General features: G+C 41.5%; 1 protein-coding gene across 2 annotated transcripts in view; it reads right to left on the reverse strand.

The window, feature by feature from the left end:
- fhod3b (formin homology 2 domain containing 3b) overlaps nt 1–22,213 on the reverse strand; it is a 129,397-nt gene that overhangs the window by 3,806 nt on the left and 103,378 nt on the right. For both annotated transcript variants that reach the window (XM_058083359.2, XM_058083357.2), the window contains 12 exons: nt 21,059–21,166; nt 20,843–20,977; nt 19,359–19,409; nt 18,741–18,910; nt 17,210–17,776; nt 16,281–17,137; nt 15,368–15,526; nt 14,614–14,796; nt 13,283–13,402; nt 12,134–12,295; nt 11,853–12,043; nt 11,591–11,783 (listed from right to left, as the gene is read on the reverse strand). In XM_058083359.2, coding sequence (XP_057939342.2) covers nt 11,591–11,783; nt 11,853–12,043; nt 12,134–12,295; nt 13,283–13,402; nt 14,614–14,796; nt 15,368–15,526; nt 16,281–17,137; nt 17,210–17,776; nt 18,741–18,910; nt 19,359–19,409; nt 20,843–20,977; nt 21,059–21,166 — 2,896 coding nt within the window. The remainder of the gene's footprint in view (nt 1–11,590; nt 11,784–11,852; nt 12,044–12,133; nt 12,296–13,282; nt 13,403–14,613; nt 14,797–15,367; nt 15,527–16,280; nt 17,138–17,209; nt 17,777–18,740; nt 18,911–19,358; nt 19,410–20,842; nt 20,978–21,058; nt 21,167–22,213) is intronic.

A 22,213-nucleotide genomic window follows, 5' to 3' on the forward strand; every position in this document is an offset into this window, starting at 1 on the left:
CCCCAGAAGCACCCAAAAATGGCATAAAATGCCAATGTTCGGGGGCGGTGATTTTTGAAAAAAACGTAAGGGGTTAGTATGTCGTTTTTTTCCATTTTTTCAACTTGCTTCTAATAAACTTTTCTGGTCAAAAAGACAGGGGGAACCTCACACACACTAAAAAGGGGCCCCAGAAGCACCCAAAAATGGCATAAAATGCCAAAATTTTAGGGTGTCGATTTTTGAAAAAAACGTAAGGGGTTAGTATGTCGTTTTTTTCAGTTTTTTCAACTTGCTTTAACGCACTTTTCTGGGTCAAAAAAACAGGGGAAACCTCACACACACTAAAAAGGGGCCCCAGAAGCACCCAAAAAGGGCATAAAATGCCAATGTTCGGGGGCGGTGATTTTTGAAAAAAACGTAAGGGGTTAGTATGTCGTTTTTTTCCATTTTTTCAACTTGCTTTAACGCACTTTTCTGGTCAAAAAAACAGGGGAAACCTCACACACGCTCAAGAGGGGCCCCAGAAGCACCCAAAAAGGGCATAAAATGCCAACGTTCGGGGGCGGTGATTTTTGAAAAAAACGTAAGGGGTTAGTATGTCGTTTTTTTCAGTTTTTTCAACTTGCTTCTAATGAACTTTTCTGGTCAAAAAGACAGGGGGAACCTCACACACACTCAACAGGGGCCCCAGAAGCACCCAAAAATGGCATAAAATGCCAAAACTTTAGGGTGTCGATTTTTGAAAAAAACATAAGGGGTTAGTATGTCGTTTTTTTCCATTTTTTCAACTTGCTTTAACGCACTTTTCTGGTCAAAAAAACAGGGGAAACCTCACACACACTAAAAAGGGGCCCCAGAAGCACCCAAAAAGGGCATAAAATGCCAATGTTCGGGGGCGGTGATTTTTGAAAAAAACGTAAGGGGTTAGTATGTCGTTTTTTTCAGTTTTTTCAACTTGCTTCTAATGAACTTTTCTGGTCAAAAAGACAGGGGGAACCTCACACACACTCAACAGGGGCCCCAGAAGCACCCAAAAAGGGCATAAAATGCCAATGTTCGGGGGCAATGATTTTTGAAAAAAACGTAAGGGGTTAGTATGTCGTTTTTTTCATTTTTTTTCAACTTGCTTTAACGCACTTTTCTGGGTCAAAAAACAGGGGGAACCTCACACACACTAAACAGGGGCCCCAGAAGCACCCAAAAATGGCATAAAAGGCCAAAATTTTAGGGTGTCGATTTTTGAAAAAAACGTAAGGGGTTAGTATGTCGTTTTTTTCAGTTTTTTCAACTTGCTTTAACGCACTTTTCTGGGTCAAAAAAACAGGGGAAACCTCACACACGCTCAAGAGGGGCCCCAGAAGCACCCAAAAAGGGCATAAAATGCCAATGTTCGGGGGCGGTGACTTTTGAAAAAAACGTAAGGGGTTAGTATGTCGTTTTTTTCAGTTTTTTTCAACTTGCTTTAACGCACTTTTCTGGGTCAAAAAAACAGGGGAAACCTCACACACACTAAAAAGGGGCCCCAGAAGCACCCAAAAAGGGCATAAAATGCCAATGTTCGGGGGTGGTGATTTTTGAAAAAAAACGTAAGGGGTTAGTATGTCGTTTTTTTCCATTTTTTCAACTTGCTTTAACGCACTTTTCTGGTCAAAAAAACAGGGGAAACCTCACACACACTAAAAAGGGGCCCCAGAAGCACCCAAAAAGGGCATAAAATGCCAATGTTCGGGGGCGGTGATTTTTGAAAAAAACGTAAGGGGTTAGTATGTCGTTTTTTTCAGTTTTTTCAACTTGCTTCTAATGAACTTTTCTGGTCAAAAAGACAGGGGGAACCTCACACACACTCAACAGGGGCCCCAGAAGCACCCAAAAAGGGCATAAAATGCCAATGTTCGGGGGCAATGATTTTTGAAAAAAACGTAAGGGGTTAGTATGTCGTTTTTTTCATTTTTTTTCAACTTGCTTTAACGCACTTTTCTGGGTCAAAAAACAGGGGGAACCTCACACACACTAAACAGGGGCCCCAGAAGCACCCAAAAATGGCATAAAAGGCCAAAATTTTAGGGTGTCGATTTTTGAAAAAAACGTAAGGGGTTAGTATGTCGTTTTTTTCAGTTTTTTCAACTTGCTTTAACGCACTTTTCTGGGTCAAAAAAACAGGGGAAACCTCACACACGCTCAAGAGGGGCCCCAGAAGCACCCAAAAAGGGCATAAAATGCCAATGTTCGGGGGCGGTGACTTTTGAAAAAAACGTAAGGGGTTAGTATGTCGTTTTTTTCAGTTTTTTTCAACTTGCTTTAACGCACTTTTCTGGGTCAAAAAAACAGGGGAAACCTCACACACACTAAAAAGGGGCCCCAGAAGCACCCAAAAAGGGCATAAAATGCCAATGTTCGGGGGTGGTGATTTTTGAAAAAAAACGTAAGGGGTTAGTATGTCGTTTTTTTCAGTTTTTTCAACTTGCTTCTAATGAACTTTTCTGGTCAAAAAGACAGGGGAAACCTTACACACACTCATCAGGGGCCCCAGAAGCACCCAAAAATGGCATAAAATGCCAATGTTCGGGGGCGGTGATTTTTGAAAAAAACGTAAGGGGTTAGTATGTCGTTTTTTTCAGTTTTTTCAACTTGCTTTAACGCACTTTTCTGGGTCAAAAAAACAGGGGAAACCTCACACACACTAAAAAGGGGCCCCAGAAGCACCCAAAAAGGGCATAAAATGCCAACGTTCGGGGGCGGTGATTTTTGAAAAAAACGTAAGGGGTTAGTATGTCGTTTTTTTCAGTTTTTTCAACTTGCTTCTAATGAACTTTTCTGGTCAAAAAGACAGGGGGAACCTCACACACACTCAACAGGGGCCCCAGAAGCACCCAAAAATGGCATAAAATGCCAAAACTTTAGGGTGTCGATTTTTGAAAAAAACATAAGGGGTTAGTATGTCGTTTTTTTCCATTTTTTCAACTTGCTTTAACGCACTTTTCTGGTCAAAAAAACAGGGGAAACCTCACACACACTAAAAAGGGGCCCCAGAAGCACCCAAAAAGGGCATAAAATGCCAATGTTCGGGGGCGGTGATTTTTGAAAAAAACGTAAGGGGTTAGTATGTCGTTTTTTTCAGTTTTTTCAACTTGCTTCTAATGAACTTTTCTGGTCAAAAAGACAGGGGGAACCTCACACACACTCAACAGGGGCCCCAGAAGCACCCAAAAAGGGCATAAAATGCCAATGTTCGGGGGCAATGATTTTTGACAAAAACGTAAGGGGTTAGTATGTCGTTTTTTTCAGTTTTTTCAACTTGCTTCTAATAAACTTTTCTGGTCAAAAAGACAGGGGGAACCTCACACACACTAAAAAGGGGCCCCAGAAGCACCCAAAAATGGCATAAAATGCCAAAATTTTAGGGTGTCGATTTTTGAAAAAAACGTAAGGGGTTAGTATGTCGTTTTTTTCAGTTTTTTCAACTTGCTTTAACGCACTTTTCTGGGTCAAAAAAACAGGGGAAACCTCACACACGCTCAAGAGGGGCCCCAGAAGCACCCAAAAAGGGCATAAAATGCCAATGTTCGGGGGCGGTGACTTTTGAAAAAAACGTAAGGGGTTAGTATGTCGTTTTTTTCAGTTTTTTTCAACTTGCTTTAACGCACTTTTCTGGGTCAAAAAAACAGGGGAAACCTCACACACACTAAAAAGGGGCCCCAGAAGCACCCAAAAAGGGCATAAAATGCCAATGTTCGGGGGCGGTGATTTTTGAAAAAAACGTAAGGGGTTAGTATGTCGTTTTTTTCAGTTTTTTCAACTTGCTTCTAATAAACTTTTCTGGTCAAAAAGACAGGGGGAACCTCACACACACTAAAAAGGGGCCCCAGAAGCACCCAAAAATGGCATAAAATGCCAAAATTTTAGGGTGTCGATTTTTGAAAAAAACGTAAGGGGTTAGTATGTCGTTTTTTTCAGTTTTTTCAACTTGCTTTAAGGCACTTTTCTGGTCAAAAAAACAGGGGAAACCTCACACACGTTCAAGAGGGGCCCCAGAAGCACCCAAAAAGGGCATAAAATGCCAATGTTCGGGTGCGGTGATTTTTGAAAAAAACGTAAGGGGTTAGTATGTTGTTTTTTTCAGTTTTTTCAACTTGCTTTTAATAAACTTTTCTGGTCAAAAAGACAGGGGGAACCTCACACACACTAAACAGGGGCCCCAGAAGCACCCAAAAATGGCATAAAAGGCCAAAATTTTAGGGTGTCGATTTTTGAAAAAAACGTAAGGGGTTAGTATGTCAGTTTTTTCAGTTTTTTCAACTTGCTTTAACGCACTTTTCTGGGTCAAAAAAACAGGGGAAACCTCACACACGCTCAAGAGGGGCCCCAGAAGCACCCAAAAAGGGCATAAAATGCCAATGTTCGGGGGCGGTGACTTTTGAAAAAAACGTAAGGGGTTAGTATGTCGTTTTTTTCAGTTTTTTTCAACTTGCTTTAACGCACTTTTCTGGGTCAAAAAAACAGGGGAAACCTCACACACACTAAAAAGGGGCCCCAGAAGCACCCAAAAAGGGCATAAAATGCCAATGTTCGGGGGTGGTGATTTTTGAAAAAAAACGTAAGGGGTTAGTATGTCGTTTTTTTCAGTTTTTTCAACTTGCTTCTAATGAACTTTTCTGGTCAAAAAGACAGGGGAAACCTTACACACACTCATCAGGGGCCCCAGAAGCACCCAAAAATGGCATAAAATGCCAATGTTCGGGGGCGGTGATTTTTGAAAAAAACGTAAGGGGTTAGTATGTCGTTTTTTTCCATTTTTTCAACTTGCTTCTAATAAACTTTTCTGGTCAAAAAGACAGGGGGAACCTCACACACACTAAAAAGGGGCCCCAGAAGCACCCAAAAATGGCATAAAATGCCAAAATTTTAGGGTGTCGATTTTTGAAAAAAACGTAAGGGGTTAGTATGTCGTTTTTTTCAGTTTTTTCAACTTGCTTTAACGCACTTTTCTGGGTCAAAAAAACAGGGGAAACCTCACACACACTAAAAAGGGGCCCCAGAAGCACCCAAAAAGGGCATAAAATGCCAATGTTCGGGGGCGGTGATTTTTGAAAAAAACGTAAGGGGTTAGTATGTCGTTTTTTTCCATTTTTTCAACTTGCTTTAACGCACTTTTCTGGTCAAAAAAACAGGGGAAACCTCACACACGCTCAAGAGGGGCCCCAGAAGCACCCAAAAAGGGCATAAAATGCCAACGTTCGGGGGCGGTGATTTTTGAAAAAAACGTAAGGGGTTAGTATGTCGTTTTTTTCAGTTTTTTCAACTTGCTTCTAATGAACTTTTCTGGTCAAAAAGACAGGGGGAACCTCACACACACTCAACAGGGGCCCCAGAAGCACCCAAAAATGGCATAAAATGCCAAAACTTTAGGGTGTCGATTTTTGAAAAAAACATAAGGGGTTAGTATGTCGTTTTTTTCCATTTTTTCAACTTGCTTTAACGCACTTTTCTGGTCAAAAAAACAGGGGAAACCTCACACACACTAAAAAGGGGCCCCAGAAGCACCCAAAAAGGGCATAAAATGCCAATGTTCGGGGGCGGTGATTTTTGAAAAAAACGTAAGGGGTTAGTATGTCGTTTTTTTCAGTTTTTTCAACTTGCTTCTAATGAACTTTTCTGGTCAAAAAGACAGGGGGAACCTCACACACACTCAACAGGGGCCCCAGAAGCACCCAAAAAGGGCATAAAATGCCAATGTTCGGGGGCAATGATTTTTGAAAAAAACGTAAGGGGTTAGTATGTCGTTTTTTTCATTTTTTTTCAACTTGCTTTAACGCACTTTTCTGGGTCAAAAAACAGGGGGAACCTCACACACACTAAACAGGGGCCCCAGAAGCACCCAAAAATGGCATAAAAGGCCAAAATTTTAGGGTGTCGATTTTTGAAAAAAACGTAAGGGGTTAGTATGTCGTTTTTTTCAGTTTTTTCAACTTGCTTCTAATGAACTTTTCTGGTCAAAAAGACAGGGGAAACCTTACACACACTCATCAGGGGCCCCAGAAGCACCCAAAAATGGCATAAAATGCCAATGTTCGGGGGCGGTGATTTTTGAAAAAAACGTAAGGGGTTAGTATGTCGTTTTTTTCAATTTTTTCAACTTGCTTTAACGCACTTTTCTGGGTCAAAAAAACAGGGGAAACCTCACACACACTAAAAAGGGGCCCCAGAAGCACCCAAAAAGGGCATAAAATGCCAATGTTCGGGGGCGGTGATTTTTGAAAAAAACGTAAGGGGTTAGTATGTCGTTTTTTTCAATTTTTTCAACTTGCTTTAACGCACTTTTCTGGTCAAAAAAAACAGGGGAAACCTCACACACGCTCAAGAGGGGCCCCAGAAGCACCCAAAAAGGGCATAAAATGCCAATGTTCGGGGACGGTGATTTTTGAAAAAAACGTAAGGGGTTAGTATGTCGTTTTTTTCAGTTTTTTCAACTTGCTTCTAATGAACTTTTCTGGTCAAAAAGACAGGGGGAACCTCACACACACTAAAAAGGGGCCCCAGAAGCACCCAAAAATGGCATAAAATGCCAAAATTTTAGGGTGTCGATTTTTGAAAAAAACGTAAGGGGTTAGTATGTCGTTTTTTTCAGTTTTTTTCAACTTGCTTTAACACACTTTTCTGGGTCAAAAAAACAAGGGAAACCTCACACACGCTCAAGAGGGGCCCCAGAAGCACCCAAAAAGGGCATAAAATGCCAATGTTCGGGGGCGGTGACTTTTGAAAAAAACGTAAGGGGTTAGTATGTCGTTTTTTTCAGTTTTTTCAACTTGCTTTAAGGCACTTTTCTGGTCAAAAAAAACAGGGGAAACCTCACACACGCTCAAGAGGGGCCCCAGAAGCACCCAAAAATGGCATAAAATGCCAAAATTTTAGGGTGTCGATTTTTGAAAAAAACGTAAGGGGTTAGTATGTCATTTTTTTTCAGTTTTTTTTCAACTTGCTTTAACGCACTTTTCTGGGTCAAAAAAACAGGGGAAACCTCACACACGCTCAAGAGGGGCCCCAGAAGCACCCAAAAAGGGCATAAAATGCCAATGTTCGGGGGCGGTGATTTTTGAAAAAAACGTAAGGGGTTAGTATGTCGTTTTTTTCCATTTTTTCAACTTGCTTTAACGCACTTTTCTGGTCAAAAAAACAGGGGAAACCTCACACACGCTCAAGAGGGGCCCCAGAAGCACCCAAAAATGGCATAAAAGGCCAAAATTTTAGGGTGTCGATTTTTGAAAAAAACGTAAGGGGTTAGTATGTCGTTTTTTTCAGTTTTTTCAACTTGCTTTAACGCACTTTTCTGGGTCAAAAAAACAGGGGAAACCTCACACACGCTCAAGAGGGGCCCCAGAAGCACCCAAAAAGGGCATAAAATGCCAATGTTCGGGGGCGGTGACTTTTAAAAAAAAACGTAAGGGGTTAGTATGTCGTTTTTTTCAGTTTTTTTCAACTTGCTTTAACGCACTTTTCTGGGTCAAAAAAACAGGGGAAACCTCACACACACTAAAAAGGGGCCCCAGAAGCACCCAAAAAGGGCATAAAATGCCAATGTTCGGGGGCGGTGATTTTTGAAAAAAACATAAGGGGTTAGTATGTCGTTTTTTTCAGTTTTTTCAACTTGCTTTTAATAAACTTTTGTGGTCAAAAAGACAGGGGGAACCTCACACACACTAAAAAGGGGCCCCAGAAGCACCCAAAAATGGCATAAAATGCCAAAATTTTAGGGTGTCGATTTTTGAAAAAAACGTAAGGGGTTAGTATGTCGTTTTTTTCAGTTTTTTCAACTTGCTTTAACGCACTTTTCTGGGTCAAAAAAACAGGGGAAACCTCACACACGCTCAAGAGGGGCCCCAGAAGCACCCAAAAAGGGCATAAAATGCCAATGTTCGGGGGCGGTGACTTTTGAAAAAAACGTAAGGGGTTAGTATGTCGTTTTTTTCCATTTTTTCAACTTGCTTTAACGCACTTTTCTGGTCAAAAAAACAGGGGAAACCTCACACACGCTCAAGAGGGGCCCCAGAAGCACCCAAAAATGGCATAAAAGGCCAAAATTTTAGGGTGTCGATTTTTGAAAAAAACGTAAGGGGTTAGTATGTCGTTTTTTTCAGTTTTTTCAACTTGCTTTAACGCACTTTTCTGGGTCAAAAAAACAGGGGAAACCTCACACACGCTCAAGAGGGGCCCCAGAAGCACCCAAAAAGGGCATAAAATGCCAATGTTCGGGGGCGGTGACTTTTAAAAAAAAACGTAAGGGGTTAGTATGTCGTTTTTTTCAGTTTTTTTCAACTTGCTTTAACGCACTTTTCTGGGTCAAAAAAACAGGGGAAACCTCACACACACTAAAAAGGGGCCCCAGAAGCACCCAAAAAGGGCATAAAATGCCAATGTTCGGGGGCGGTGATTTTTGAAAAAAACAAGGGGTTAGTATGTCGTTTTTTTCAGTTTTTTCAACTTGCTTTTAATAAACTTTTGTGGTCAAAAAGACAGGGGGAACCTCACACACACTAAAAAGGGGCCCCAGAAGCACCCAAAAATGGCATAAAATGCCAAAATTTTAGGGTGTCGATTTTTGAAAAAAACGTAAGGGGTTAGTATGTCGTTTTTTTCAGTTTTTTCAACTTGCTTTAACGCACTTTTCTGGGTCAAAAAAACAGGGGAAACCTCACACACGCTCAAGAGGGGCCCCAGAAGCACCCAAAAAGGGCATAAAATGCCAATGTTCGGGGGCGGTGACTTTTGAAAAAAACGTAAAGGGTTAGTATGTCGTTTTTTTCAGTTTTTTCAACTTGCTTTAAGGCACTTTTCTGGTCAAAAAAAACAGGGGAAACCTCACACACGCTCAAGAGGGGCCCCAGAAGCACCCAAAAAGGGCATAGAATGCCAACGTTCGGGGGCGGTGATTTTTGAAAAAAACATAAGGGGTTAGTATGTCGTTTTTTTCAATTTTTTCAACTTGCTTTAACGTACTTTTCTGGTCAAAAAAACAGGGGAAACCTCACACACGCTCAAGAGGGGCCCCAGAAGCACCCAAAAAGGGCATAAAATGCCAATGTTCGGGGGCGGTGATTTTTGAAAAAAACGTAAGGGGTTAGTATGTCGTTTTTTTCAGTTTTTTCAACTTGCTTTAAGGCACTTTTCTGGTCAAAAAAAACAGGGGAAACCTCACACACGCTCAAGAGGGGCCCCAGAAGCACCCAAAAAGGGCATAGAATGCCAACGTTCGGGGGCGGTGATTTTTGAAAAAAACGTAAGGGGTTAGTATGTCGTTTTTTTCAGTTTTTTCAACTTGCTTCTAATGAACTTTTCTGGTCAAAAAGACAGGGGGAACCTCACACACACTCAACAGGGGCCCCAGAAGCACCCAAAAATGGCATAAAATGCCAAAATTTTAGGGTGTCGATTTTTGAAAAAAACGTAAGGGGTTAGTATGTCGTTTTTTTCAGTTTTTTCAACTTGCTTTAACGCACTTTTCTGGTCAAAAAAACAGGGGAAACCTCACACACGCTCAAGAGGGGCCCCAGAAGCACCCAAAAAGGGCATAAAATGCCAACGTTCGGGGGCGGTGATTTTTGAAAAAAACGTAAGGGGTTAGTATGTCGTTTTTTCAGTTTTTTCAACTTGCTTCTAATGAACTTTTCTGGTCAAAAAGACAGGGGGAACCTGACACACACTAAAAAGGGGCCCCAGAAGCACCCAAAAATGGCATAAAATGCCAAAATTTTAGGGTGTCGATTTTTGAAAAAAACGTAAGGGGTTAGTATGTTGTTTTTTTCAATTTTTTCAATTTGCTTTAACGCACTTTTCTGGTCAAAAAAACAGGGGAAACCTCACACACGCTCAAGAGGGGCCCCAGAAGCACCCAAAAAGGGCATAAAATGCCAACGTTCGGGGGCGGTGATTTTTGAAAAAAACGTAAGGGGTTAGTGTGTCGTTTTTTTCAGTTTTTTCAACTTGCTTCTAATGAACTTTTCTGGTCAAAAAGACAGGGGGAACCTCACACACACTAAAAAGGGGCCCCAGAAGCACCCAAAAATGGCATAAAATGCCAAAATTTTAGGGTGTCAATTTTTGAAAAAAACGTAAGGGGTTAGTATGTCGTTTTTTTCAATTTTTTCAACTTGCTTTAACGCACTTTTCTGGTCAAAAAAACAGGGGAAACCTCACACACGCTCAAGAGGGGCCCCAGAAGCACCCAAAAAGGGCACAAAATGCCAACGTTCGGGGGCGGTGATTTTTGAAAAAAACGTAAGGGGTTAGTATGTCGTTTTTTTCAGTTTTTTTCAACTTGCTTTAACGCACTTTTCTGGGTCAAAAAAACAGGGGAAACCTCACACACGCTCAAGAGGGGCCCCAGAAGCACCCAAAAAGGGCATAAAATGCCAATGTTCGGGGGCGGTGACTTTTGAAAAAAACGTAAGGGGTTAGTATGTCGTTTTTTTCAATTTTTTTCAACTTGCTTTAACGCACATTTCTGGGTCAAAAAAACAGGGGAAACCTCACACACACTAAAAAGGGGCCCCAGAAGCACCCAAAAAGGGCATAAAATGCCAATGTTCGGGGGCGGTGACTTTTGAAAAAAACGTAAGGGGTTAGTATGTCGTTTTTTTCAGTTTTTTTCAACTTGCTTTAACGCACTTTTCTGGGTCAAAAAAACAGGGGAAACCTCACACACGCTCAAGAGGGGCCCCAGAAGCACCCAAAAAGGGCATAAAATGCCAATGTTCGGGGGCGGTGACTTTTGAAAAAAACGTAAGGGGTTAGTATGTCGTTTTTTTCAATTTTTTTCAACTTGCTTTAACGCACATTTCTGGGTCAAAAAAACAGGGGAAACCTCACACACACTAAAAAGGGGCCCCAGAAGCACCCAAAAAGGGCATAAAATGCCAATGTTCGGGGGCGGTGACTTTTGAAAAAAACGTAAGGGGTTAGTATGTCGTTTTTTTCAGTTTTTTTCAACTTGCTTTAACGCACTTTTCTGGGTCAAAAAAACAGGGGAAACCTCACACACGCTCAAGAGGGGCCCCAGAAGCACCCAAAAAGGGCATAAAATGCCAATGTTCGGGGGCGGTGACTTTTGAAAAAAACGTAAGGGGTTAGTATGTCGTTTTTTTCAGTTTTTTTCAACTTGCTTTAACGCACTTTTCTGGGTCAAAAAAACAGAGGAAACCTCACACACACTAAAAAGGGGCCCCAGAAGCACCCAAAAAGGGCATAAAATGCCAATGTTCGGGGGCAATGATTTTTGAAAAAAACGTAAGGGGTTAGTATGTCGTTTTTTTCAGTTTTTTCAACTTGCTTCTAATGCGCTTTTCTGGTGAAAAAAAAAAATCAGGGGAAACCTCACACACACTCAACAGGGGCCCCAGAAGCACCCTGGCACAAATTTAGAGTAGTTACTGAGGAACTTCTGAAAAAGTAACCAGGACCTAATGAGTGGTGGTTTGCGTTCGAGCTCGGTGGCCTTGTTCCTCATTGTAAAGTGTTACCTTTCACTCTCTTTCACAATCAACCTACCTTTGGAGTTTTTTCTCTGTAAACTTACAACAAACAACAAAATGGAGCATACATCATCAGTTACACTTACATCAGTTATCATTTTCCCCCTGGTCTTGTTTCTCTCTCGATGGTTGGCCCTCTTCTGTTTCTGCTGCAGCACCCTCTCCCTCGTGGTGCGGTACTCCAGGGCAAATTCACTCAGGATCTTGCTAAAACGGTGAATGCTGACCTCGCGGACGGCGTATACGGGGTGGCCCAGAAACAGGAGGAAGGCGTGAAACCTGCGAGAAGAACCCAAAAGTTCTTCATTGTGAAGCATACGGCCGTGTCGCTGCAAGCGGCGAGCATACCTGTTGATGATCCTCCTGTGTACGATCTTTAGAATAATAATTCTCTCCGCACAGTCTTTGAGAAAGTCGGACATTTTTTGTTTCAACGCCGGTTTCATCTCGTGTTTAGAGATGACTTTGAGGTGATCCCATGATGCTTTGCACCTTCGCTCCATCTGAGAGAGACTGTCTTGAAGCTGGTCAAAGTCCACCTGGAAAAAACAAGATAGGGAGAGGAATAATGCCGCTTTTCCAATGCTTCAGTTTCATTCCAATTCAATCTTATTTCAAAGAATTCCAACCTTGGTCAAGCGGGTGATGGCGCCAATCTCGGAGTAAAGATCGGAGCTATCCGGAAACTTCTCAACCACGATGGCGCAAGCGTGGTGGAGTAAGGACTGCTTATGAACTGTGTCTTTCACCTCAGGGACTTTCTCCAGGTATCCCAACTCGAAGCCTTTGGCCTGGAAAAATAACAAAAATACGGAAGCCAACTCAACAAGGAGGGAGCGGAAGGGGCACATTCGGACAGAAACAATCCAAAAACTCCATAAGAGCTCCAAATTGCAGTGCAATTCCCCATTGGCCCCAAAGCGTGCCATCAAGATATGATAGCTTTATTAGCTTGTGATTAGCAGAAACCCAAATCTACTTCCTAAACTCCCAGATTGCCGAGCTAAAGAAACCGGAACATAGCATGAAAGACGCAAACATCATCTCCTTTGTTCTTACGCCAGCTTTAAACGCCAAGCTGAAAAGTACACATCCACACGTTATTTATGTTTTCACGGGAGACGACTTACACTTTCCCCTTTGCGTGTTTGTCCCTCATACACTCACAAGTACACAACGCAGATGCACACACACACACACACACACACACATTCCTTCTCAGACAGATGGAGGTAATGTTTCTCACACAGTCCAGAGCAATTGTGAACCTAATTTGTGATCGGTGATTTTTGACAAAAAACGTAAGTTAGTATGTTGTTTTTTCTGTTTTTTTTTCAACTTGCTTTTAATGCACTTTTCTGGTTAAAAAAAACAGGGGAAACCTCACACACGCTCAAAAGGGGCCTGAGAAGAATCCAAAAATGGCAGATAATGCCAGTGTTTTTTGACAAAAAACATAAGGTGTCGTTTTTTTCTGTTTCATATACACATATATAAATACATATACATACATACATACAGTAGTTACATTCAGACACACAATAGATACATACATATAAACAGTACATAGAGTTCACACATGCAGACACACAATACATACATACATACGGTACACACACACAGTACACACACACACTCTCATTTAGCCTGTCATTGGATGGCATTTCAGTCAATTTGGTTGGCAACATATCAATCACGTACTGGTGCGGGAGATTGATTGACTGATTCCAACCAACAATGGAAAGAAGTTTGGCAGATAAATTACAGAAGTTACTCACATTTGTGCCGTTAAGGAAGTTGCCGATGGCTAACAACGTGGTCAAGATGTAGCGGAGGGTCTTGTTTTTCTCCAGTTGGTCCATCCCTTCTTTGAGATCCTGGAGAGGCTCAGCCACTTCCTAGAAAGACATTTGTGGTTGACTATGGACTATTACTCGTCAAAAATATTGAGACTATGTCATTTTCTCCGGGTACTCCGGTTTTCTCCAATCCAAAAAACATGCATGTTAGCTTAAGTGGCGACTCCAATTGTCCATATGTGCCCTGTGATTGGCTGGCGACCAGTCCAGGGTGTACCCCACCACAGAAGACAACTGGGATAGGCTCCAGAGTGAGGATAAGCGGTATAGAAAATGGATGGATGGAAGTTCTATGTAGTATTCTGCACCAGTAATGTTACACAAACATTAGATGAAATTGCAAAAAAAAGTTCTCCTCCCATTCTGTGTGGAAGTGGTAAATTTTTCGCTTCTTGTTTTACCCTTCTTCCCCACTCGGTTTGAAACCCTTTCTTAAGTTTAAAATAAATACATTAGAGGCTAACTAGTTAGCTCGGTAGCATACTATGTTTAAAGCGGCAGCCGTCTCTTGCGTGTCCTTGCAGTGATCCTTGTCGTTTGCACATTACAGTTGCGCAATTTCTTGTAAACAAAAAATAATTTGAGCACAAAGGTGACTATAGGGGTGCTATTTCATGTCTACAGGGCTCTAATAATGGTAAAAATTGTCCAATTGTCCAAACCTCACGGGGGTTGCGGGCGTGCTGGAGCCTATACCAGCTGTCTTCAGGCGAGAGGCGGGGTACACCCTGGACTGGTGGCCAGCCAATCACAGGGCACATATAGACAAACAACCATTCACACTCACATTCATACCTATGGACAATTCGGAGTCGCCAATTAACCTAGCATGTTAGGCACGGGGAGAACATGCAAACTCCACACAGAGATGGCCGAGGGTGGAATCGAACTCAGGTCTCTTAGCTGTGTGGCCTGCGTGCTAACCACCAGGTCACCGTGCAGCCCATATAGATATAAATTGGAATGAATTAAAATATTAATCATTTTAAACTATAGATAACTCAGAATTAATCACATTTAATCACATATAGAAATACGTTTTTATTTATCAGTAGGGGAAATTTTTTAATTGTGCGTCAAAAAAAAAGGAAACTTCATTTAAGCTGTAGATGATTGTATATGTAGTATGCAGCGCTGTGTATTTTTCTTCAAATGTATTTCTTTGAATGCACACCGACGAGCAGATTGGCAACAAGCTCCTACTTAAGCTGATGCACGTGCATGTGATTAAAGCCAGCAGAGACACTAACCTTCTCAATAAGCTCATAGTCCATCTTGAAGGCCCACAGCTGCAGGCGGGCCGACAGCTCTGTGATGGAGGAGAGGATGAGGAGGAACTGCTCGGCGCTCCCCAGGGGAATATCCGGATTGAGCAGTTGAGCCTCCTGGATCCTCTGCTTCTCCTCCTCCGTGGGGATCATGGTTAGGATTTTCTGCAAGGAGATGAGATGACAGAAAAGGGGGGGGGGGATGGAGAGTTCCAGTGGGATTGTTTATCAAGTCATCATGATCTTGTATTCACATAACACGTCTGGAGGTAAATCACAAGAGCGGGAGATGACACAAATTGATTCGGACATTTTCCACCTCTGTTGATCTTAGAAGTTTCCAGATTTCCAGGAAACGTGCGTGACATGTGAACTTTCAACCTTTTTTTTTTTTTTTAAATCAAACTGAGAAAAAAGTGAACAGGAAATGACTGCCGAGTGATCCGTCTATGCTTTACATAATACTGAAGGGACGCCACATTCATCCTTAGCTCCTGATGTCTATCGCATAGCTTCTACAAAGTGCAAGCTCACATTTTAATCAACATTGTGATTAATTACACATCGCCACACAGACATACGATATGTCAACATTACCACGGCTAAGCCAGATTAATTACATTAATCAGACGTCCATCTGTGTATTTTTGGTACATTGGCAACAACATCAGTCGAGAAAAAAAACTGCATTTATTTTGGAGCCTCAATATGTTTTACTCAATATGTTTATCCTTACCTCAATACCTTCTTTGTTCAGCGCATACTCGTCAAAGTTGAGGATGGCCGTCTTGATGGTGCGAGGAGGTGGCAAGACCGTAAGGCCGATGTTTATGGCGTTGCTGCGTTTGGAATCCAGGACGATGATTTCTTGCCTTTTGCCGTCAACTGCTGCTTTCTAGTTGACATCAAAAAATCAAACACAAGCGTCATACTTCTTTATCAAGGCCTAGTTGCAAGAATTTATATTTTGCACTGAATTTTTCCAATGGTAAGTAAAGTAAATGGAAAAAGGAGAAATGGGAGTGGAATAAAAAAAAACATACATATGACACTATGTTTCCTTTGCTGGTAGGTTGGGGAAACTACATGGTTGTACTGCCACATACACACGTGAGGTGTGCGGGATGGATTTTGAATTAAGGTTCACCAAATGTGTTTGTTTACCTGATAAAGGGTTAAAAATTTAGCATTCCCAGTTTCCGTCAATACATATTTTATTTTTATTTTATTATATTATTTTATTCATTATTATTATTAATTTTACAAATGTATGAATGTATTTATTTTATAAATGTATTTTATTGTTTTATTAATTTAATTAATTTTATTTTTACTGGGACATTATTAATGTGGTTTCCTTGTTCCAAATACAATTTAAGAGCAGTGTTGATGTATTTTTATATTTTATTTTATTATTTTATTTTTAATGGGACATTATTGATGTGGTTTCCTTGTTCCAAATACAGTTTAAGAGCAGCGCTGATGTATTGTTATTATTATTAATTTAATTTAATTTAATTTAATTTAATTTAATTTAATTTAATTTAATTTAATTTAATTTAATTTAATTTAATTTAATTTAATTTAATTTGACATTATTGATGTGGTTTCCTTGTTCCAAATACAGTTTAAGAGCAGTGCTGATGTACCTTGGTAACAGGAAGTTCCTTAGATTTGGACTCAAACAGCTGCTCCAGCTTAGACGTGTCCAGTTTAAGTGGCTCCAGTTTGGACCACAAGGACTCCTTACAGAACTTGTGGCTCCTGCACTGCCATTCCATGGGGCGCACCTCGTTCCAGAAGAGCCGGATGGTCTTCTTCTTCTTGAGGAAGAGAGGGACCTCCCCCCGAGTCAACTGCGGGGAAGGTGGTGGCACAGGCGCCAAAAACGGCGGAGGTGGGTGCATCATTTTGCCAAGGAGGGGAGGGGGCGGCGGCAGTGGTAGAGCGACGTTGCAAGGCGGGGGAGGCGGCGGTGGGAGAAGATCACGCGCCCCCATCATGCTGTTCAAATCTAGAATATCCATGTCATCTTCTTCTCGGAGGTCGGTAAAATCCATCTCCTTGATGCGTAGCTCCTTGGGCGTGGCCATCAGCTGATCCCAGATTTGGTCTGATTCCTTCTTCTGGGCGGACGAGATGCTACTGGAGGATTTGTCCACTGCGGCCTCCACTTCCGTAGGAGATGTAAGACCTTTAACTAGATCTCCAAATTTCTCCGCCACTGCCCGCACAGTGCCCTGCTTGTCTAGGTGCCCCACCTCCATCTTCTTCACATTTTCTTCTCTGGCCTGTCTGTGAGCCTCCAATGTGGAGATCCTGCTGGCCAAGCTGGCCACAGAGGAGTCGGCGTCCTCTGTGTCCTTTTCACATTTGCATTGAGTTTCTTTCTCCGTCTCTCCTTCTGCGTCCTCCTTGCTGGAATTGTAGAGCATGTCCAGCATGAAGTGCTTGTTGCTGAGGATGTGGTTCTCCTCTGAGTCTTTGATGCACTGGCTCCACTGGCCTGTTGTGGTGGGAAAGGTATGATAGAAAGCTTCACGAGGTTAGTTAGTACAAGTAGAGGAACAAAACTGACCTGCGTCAATGTCATTTTTGACTTTCTCCTCCCGCTCCTCCCTCTCCAGGGTGCTGCTGGTGGAGGAGATGCTGGATGCAGAGCAGTTGTCCTTTTCGTTTACTTCCTCGTTTTGTCTCTCCTTCTCACTCAGCATTCCACTTTCCTCCACATCCCTCTCTATCATCTGATCCTTCTCACAATCCTCCTCTAATTCAACATCCACTACATCCACGACCTCTGCTATACTACAGCCCTCCGCTACGCTAGCTGCTTCCTCTCCATCTCCATCTACCTGTAGCTCACCTTCCACTCGCTCTTCTACGCCTCTCTCCATCTCACGCTCTTCCTGCTCCTCTAGCTTCTCCTCTTCTTGTCTGTCTCCTCTTTCCACTCCTCCCTCTTCACACTCCTCTGGCTCGACAAGTACATTCTGATCTGGCTGAATCTCAGCAACATCCTCCGTGTCCGCTGGCTGCTCTGTTTCAGCCATATTTGGTTGTGAGGGAGGTGAAGGACAAAATTCTGATGCAGGACTTTTGCTTCTGGCCTTTGGGTCAAGTTTTGACTCGGGGATGGATGGCGTCTCTGGAAGACATAAAAAAAAAAGTCAGCAACATTATTTGTAAATGTCATAACTAGAATTGATGAATATAATATGATCATTCTCACACTTTGTGAACCCTTGTTTGGTCACCACTGTAAGTAATATCCCATTTAAAGACAAAGAAATGCTAATTTTGGTGAAATATAATCCCAAATCCACTGATAGACTTCCAGAAAACATCCCATATTTGTGAAACTTATATTCCAGATATTTAATTTAACCAAGCAAGTAAAAGCTTTTCTTCCTGTCACTCACACACACACCATTGATGAGATGCGGTTGTGACACAACTCGAGATCCACAGGTAAAATGTGCCTCCGTGTCTGTGGAATTTAGCAAACATGATCCTAATTATGATGCTAATTAAAAGATAATAATGATCCATGATCCATCTTGGAAATATTAATTCATTCATTTTCTACCGCTTTTTCCTCACGAGGGTCGCAGGGGTGCTGGAGCCTATCCCAGCTGTCTTTAGGCGAGAGGCGGGGTACACCCTGGACTGGTGGCCAGCCAATCACAATCACAGGGCACATATAGACAAACAACCATTCACACTCACATTCATACCTATGGACAATTTGGAGTCGCTAATTAACCTAGCATGTTTTTGGAATGTGGGAGGAAACCGGAGTACCCGGAGAAAACCCACGCATGCATGGGGAGAACATGCAAACTGGAATTGAACCCTGGTTTCCTAGCTGTGAGGTCCGTGCGCTAACCACTCATCCACTCATAAATATTAGATATAAAACATTATTATTTATTGGGTTTTTTTTTGGATCAATACAGTAATAGATGCAGGAAAATGTCCAAACTCAACAAAGAAACTAACATTTTCATTGCAGTTTTATCAGAATCACATTGAAACACTGTGAACCTCCTTCCTAACCACTCCTTATATCTGCATGTATCTCCTCGTGTCATACATTTTCAGATATTTACCCGACGGGGCTTGCTGTGAAACGATGGATGATGTTGTGACACAGCGGGATGCTGAGCGGACGACAGGGTTGGAACTCAAACACAGCGTGATCTCTGTGCGGCCCCTGACTGGAACCCTGGGTCGCTCTTGCTCAAACTCCTCGGCTGCAAGCCTCTCCACAGCCTTGTACCTGCCGCAGCAAAGATGTATGTATAATTGTAAATCAAACAGAAATGAAACAACTGTCATGATGTCACAAGATGTTTTATTTAGGATTGATTATGGGGCAATCAAACTGAAAAGACGCTTCAAAAGGCTGCTAGTCTCAACACAGAACATGCATGTTCCACTTAAGAGGGGTGAAATGCGCGAGGGCGTAACGATGAGCTATAAAACCTTAAAAACGCTTTTAAGGCACCTGGACCACATCCATGCCAAAACGCAATTCCACACTTGTCTTGTTAACTTTGGGATATTGTAATGGTAAACAGGCCGAGAGGTATAATTGGTATTATTCAGCCTGTGGGGCTCTGTTGAAACTCACGTTCCATCTGCTCTCCATTTTTTTTTTTTCAAATGAATCTTTACAATTGTAATGGGGAGTGAATGTGCAGCCAGGTGCTCCAAATAAAACCCACCTTTCCTCTCTGGCTTGTCTTGCTTCTTCTCTTTTGTCGACATAATCTCGACTGATACAAAAAAAAAACAAAGAGAATTAGCATTTGTGTTCACAGAGGAATACATCAAAGTGGTAAGACTTATTTAACTTTATTTCAAACTTAAAATGATAGTTCATATTCTTTGATATGAAGAGGTATGACATCCCCATCAGCAGTGTTATCCATCAAAGGTGACTTACCCCACACTAGGCCACGTGAGTTCAGTTCTGGTCGGATTTTGGTGAGGACAAATTGTGGTTCCGTTATTAGGGTTAGACACTGGTAATGGACTACACTGCTGATGGGGATGTCATACAACTACATACAACAACAAAAACCCAAACTACACATTGGCAGCAATTCTATCTATTGTATGTTAAATAAAAGGCAAATAAAGTAAAGATACATTCATTCATTCATTCATTTTCTACCGCTTTTTCCTCACGAGGGTCGTGAGGGGTGCTGGAGCCTATCCCAGCTGTCAGGGTACACCCTGGACTGGTGGCCAGCCAATCACAGGGCACATATAGACAAACAACCATTCACACTCACATTCATACCTATGGACAATTTGGAGTCGCTAATTAACCTAGCATGTTTTTGGAATGTGGGAGGAAACCGGAGTACCCGGAGAAAACCCACGCATGCACTGGGAGAACATGCAAACTCCACACAAAGATGGCCGAGGGTGGAATTGAACCCTGGTCTCCAAGCTGTGAGGTCTGCGCGCTAACCACTAGTCCGCCGTGCCGCCCAAAAAGTGTAATATAATGCCATTTTTTTCCCAGATAATGCCATTTTTTCCCAGATAATGCCATTTTTTCGTTTCTTTTTCAGTTGCTGCCATGAATTGGACTGGTGAGAATCGCGTAATCTTGGTAGACATGATCCCGTACCAGCTCCAAACACCATCTTGTTATGTGTTACCGACTTCAGAGCTACTGGATCTGCATTGAAACCAAAATCAACGGGCCGACCTTGCACCACTATAACTGATTTAATTTTTACTTTACTTTATTTGTCTTTTATTTAACCTACAAATGTGTCAGATCATTTTGTACCGTAAGTCTCTCCTTTCATCCTCAGAACTACACTTCCTCATTCTCCATCACATTACACTACACTAATGAGGCGTACGGTGAAGGTGTGCGAGAAAGGGAAGGTGCTTGTCGCTGCAGTTCTTCCATTTTTTTAATTAAAAATATGTTTATGCTTTGCTGAATGAATGAATGAATGTGACTGAGAAGATGTTATATATTCAAGCTCATCACAAGGTGACCAGACTTTTACAACAAAGCATAAGAGATTTTCCCGGTGCATGTGCTTCATATACTAACAATAAGTATATTATAAGTAAACACAAGTAAATTATTCTATGCTTTTCTTTTAATGAGCAACCTATGTTAACTCTAAAGGAATGAACCTTGGCACATCACTGTTTTGTTTTGTATTGTTACACTAACTTGAAGCGATTCCGCTCCTCCCATTCGATCCTCTGCAGACGTTCTTCTCGCTCCACACGTCTCCTCTCCCTCTCCGCAGCCAGAGACTCCTGATGCTGTCTGTACGAGGAGCTCAGCAGGCCTCCTATAGCAGGTCTGCATGCACGCAACACAGCATTCATCTTGCAGGGTTGTCAAAGATTGTACCTAATCATTCATTCGTCCGTTTGTACTAACCGGTCAGCTTTGGAATCTGGTGTGCAGGTCGCTGTAGTCGTGAAGCGAGCGTTGGGCGTGGATGGAGTCTGGTGCCTGCCTGGATATGGACTTCCATTGGAAGAAACTCTGTAGAAAGGCGACACAATTTTTATCGTTTAATATGTTTCGACATTCATTCATTATAATTTCATATTTATTATATCTATGACTCTTTCGTTCTTAGTATTCATGCATAGGCTGGTTTGAAATCACTGTGGCTGCATCACAAATGAAAACCAGGCAAGTGATAATCTCAAAATAACTTGTATTTCTCTTTGCATGTCTTCAGGGATGTCAGACAAATTGTCAACATGGGTGTTTTTAGTGTTTTCATGAAAACAACATTGTATTACAGGAAAAAAATAAGAGTTCTCCATGAATTGTATCTCAAAGGAAAGTAGAAAATGAGATCTATTATCCTGAGCGGTATGAGAGATGGACATGACAGTTGTGTGTTATTGTGCGAAACTGCAATAACCATGCTGCATCGAATGCATCAGCGAGAATCAGAGACACCAACAAACAACAATAAAGGAGAATGAGGGTCTCCTGTGTCGAGATAAGTCTAAGACGACTCATTTTATCCGAGAGGAGACTGAGGGAGGGTCAAAAATGGACCACTGCAGCAAAGTGGAGAATGTGGAGTCATACTGCAGCATCTTTTGCATCAACAAAATAAGCTAATATGTGTTTATTTTTGTCATTTCTAGTGTGTATCCTCAAATGTTGCAACGTCACTTGTCCGTGGAGCAAAAAAAAAAAACGCTCTAAAACATGGCAGGAGTAATAGTATACTACATAGTAGATTAATATAGTAGTAATTAAAAATAAATAACATAAAATAAATATAAAAAATAAAATATAAATAATAATAAAAAATGCCCCAAATGCTCTGAGGCCCTATATGCTAGTAAATGAATTTTCTTGTTAATTTTCTTTCTATATTTTCACTTTTTCCTTGTAAAATTTATAATAAATAACATAAAATAAATAAAATATAAAAAAATATAAAATAAATATAAAATAAATAATTTTTAAAAATGCCCCAAATGCTCTGAGGCCCTATATACTAGTTAATAAATTTCCTTGTTAATTTTCTTTCTATATTTTCACTTTTTCTTTGTAAAATTAAAA

Source organism: Doryrhamphus excisus, linkage group LG17, assembly GCF_037039965.1.
Source record: "Doryrhamphus excisus strain RoL-2023G ecotype Guam linkage group LG17, RoL_Dexc_Guam_v1.1, whole genome shotgun sequence".
Taxonomy (NCBI): domain Eukaryota; kingdom Metazoa; phylum Chordata; class Actinopteri; order Syngnathiformes; family Syngnathidae; genus Doryrhamphus; species Doryrhamphus excisus.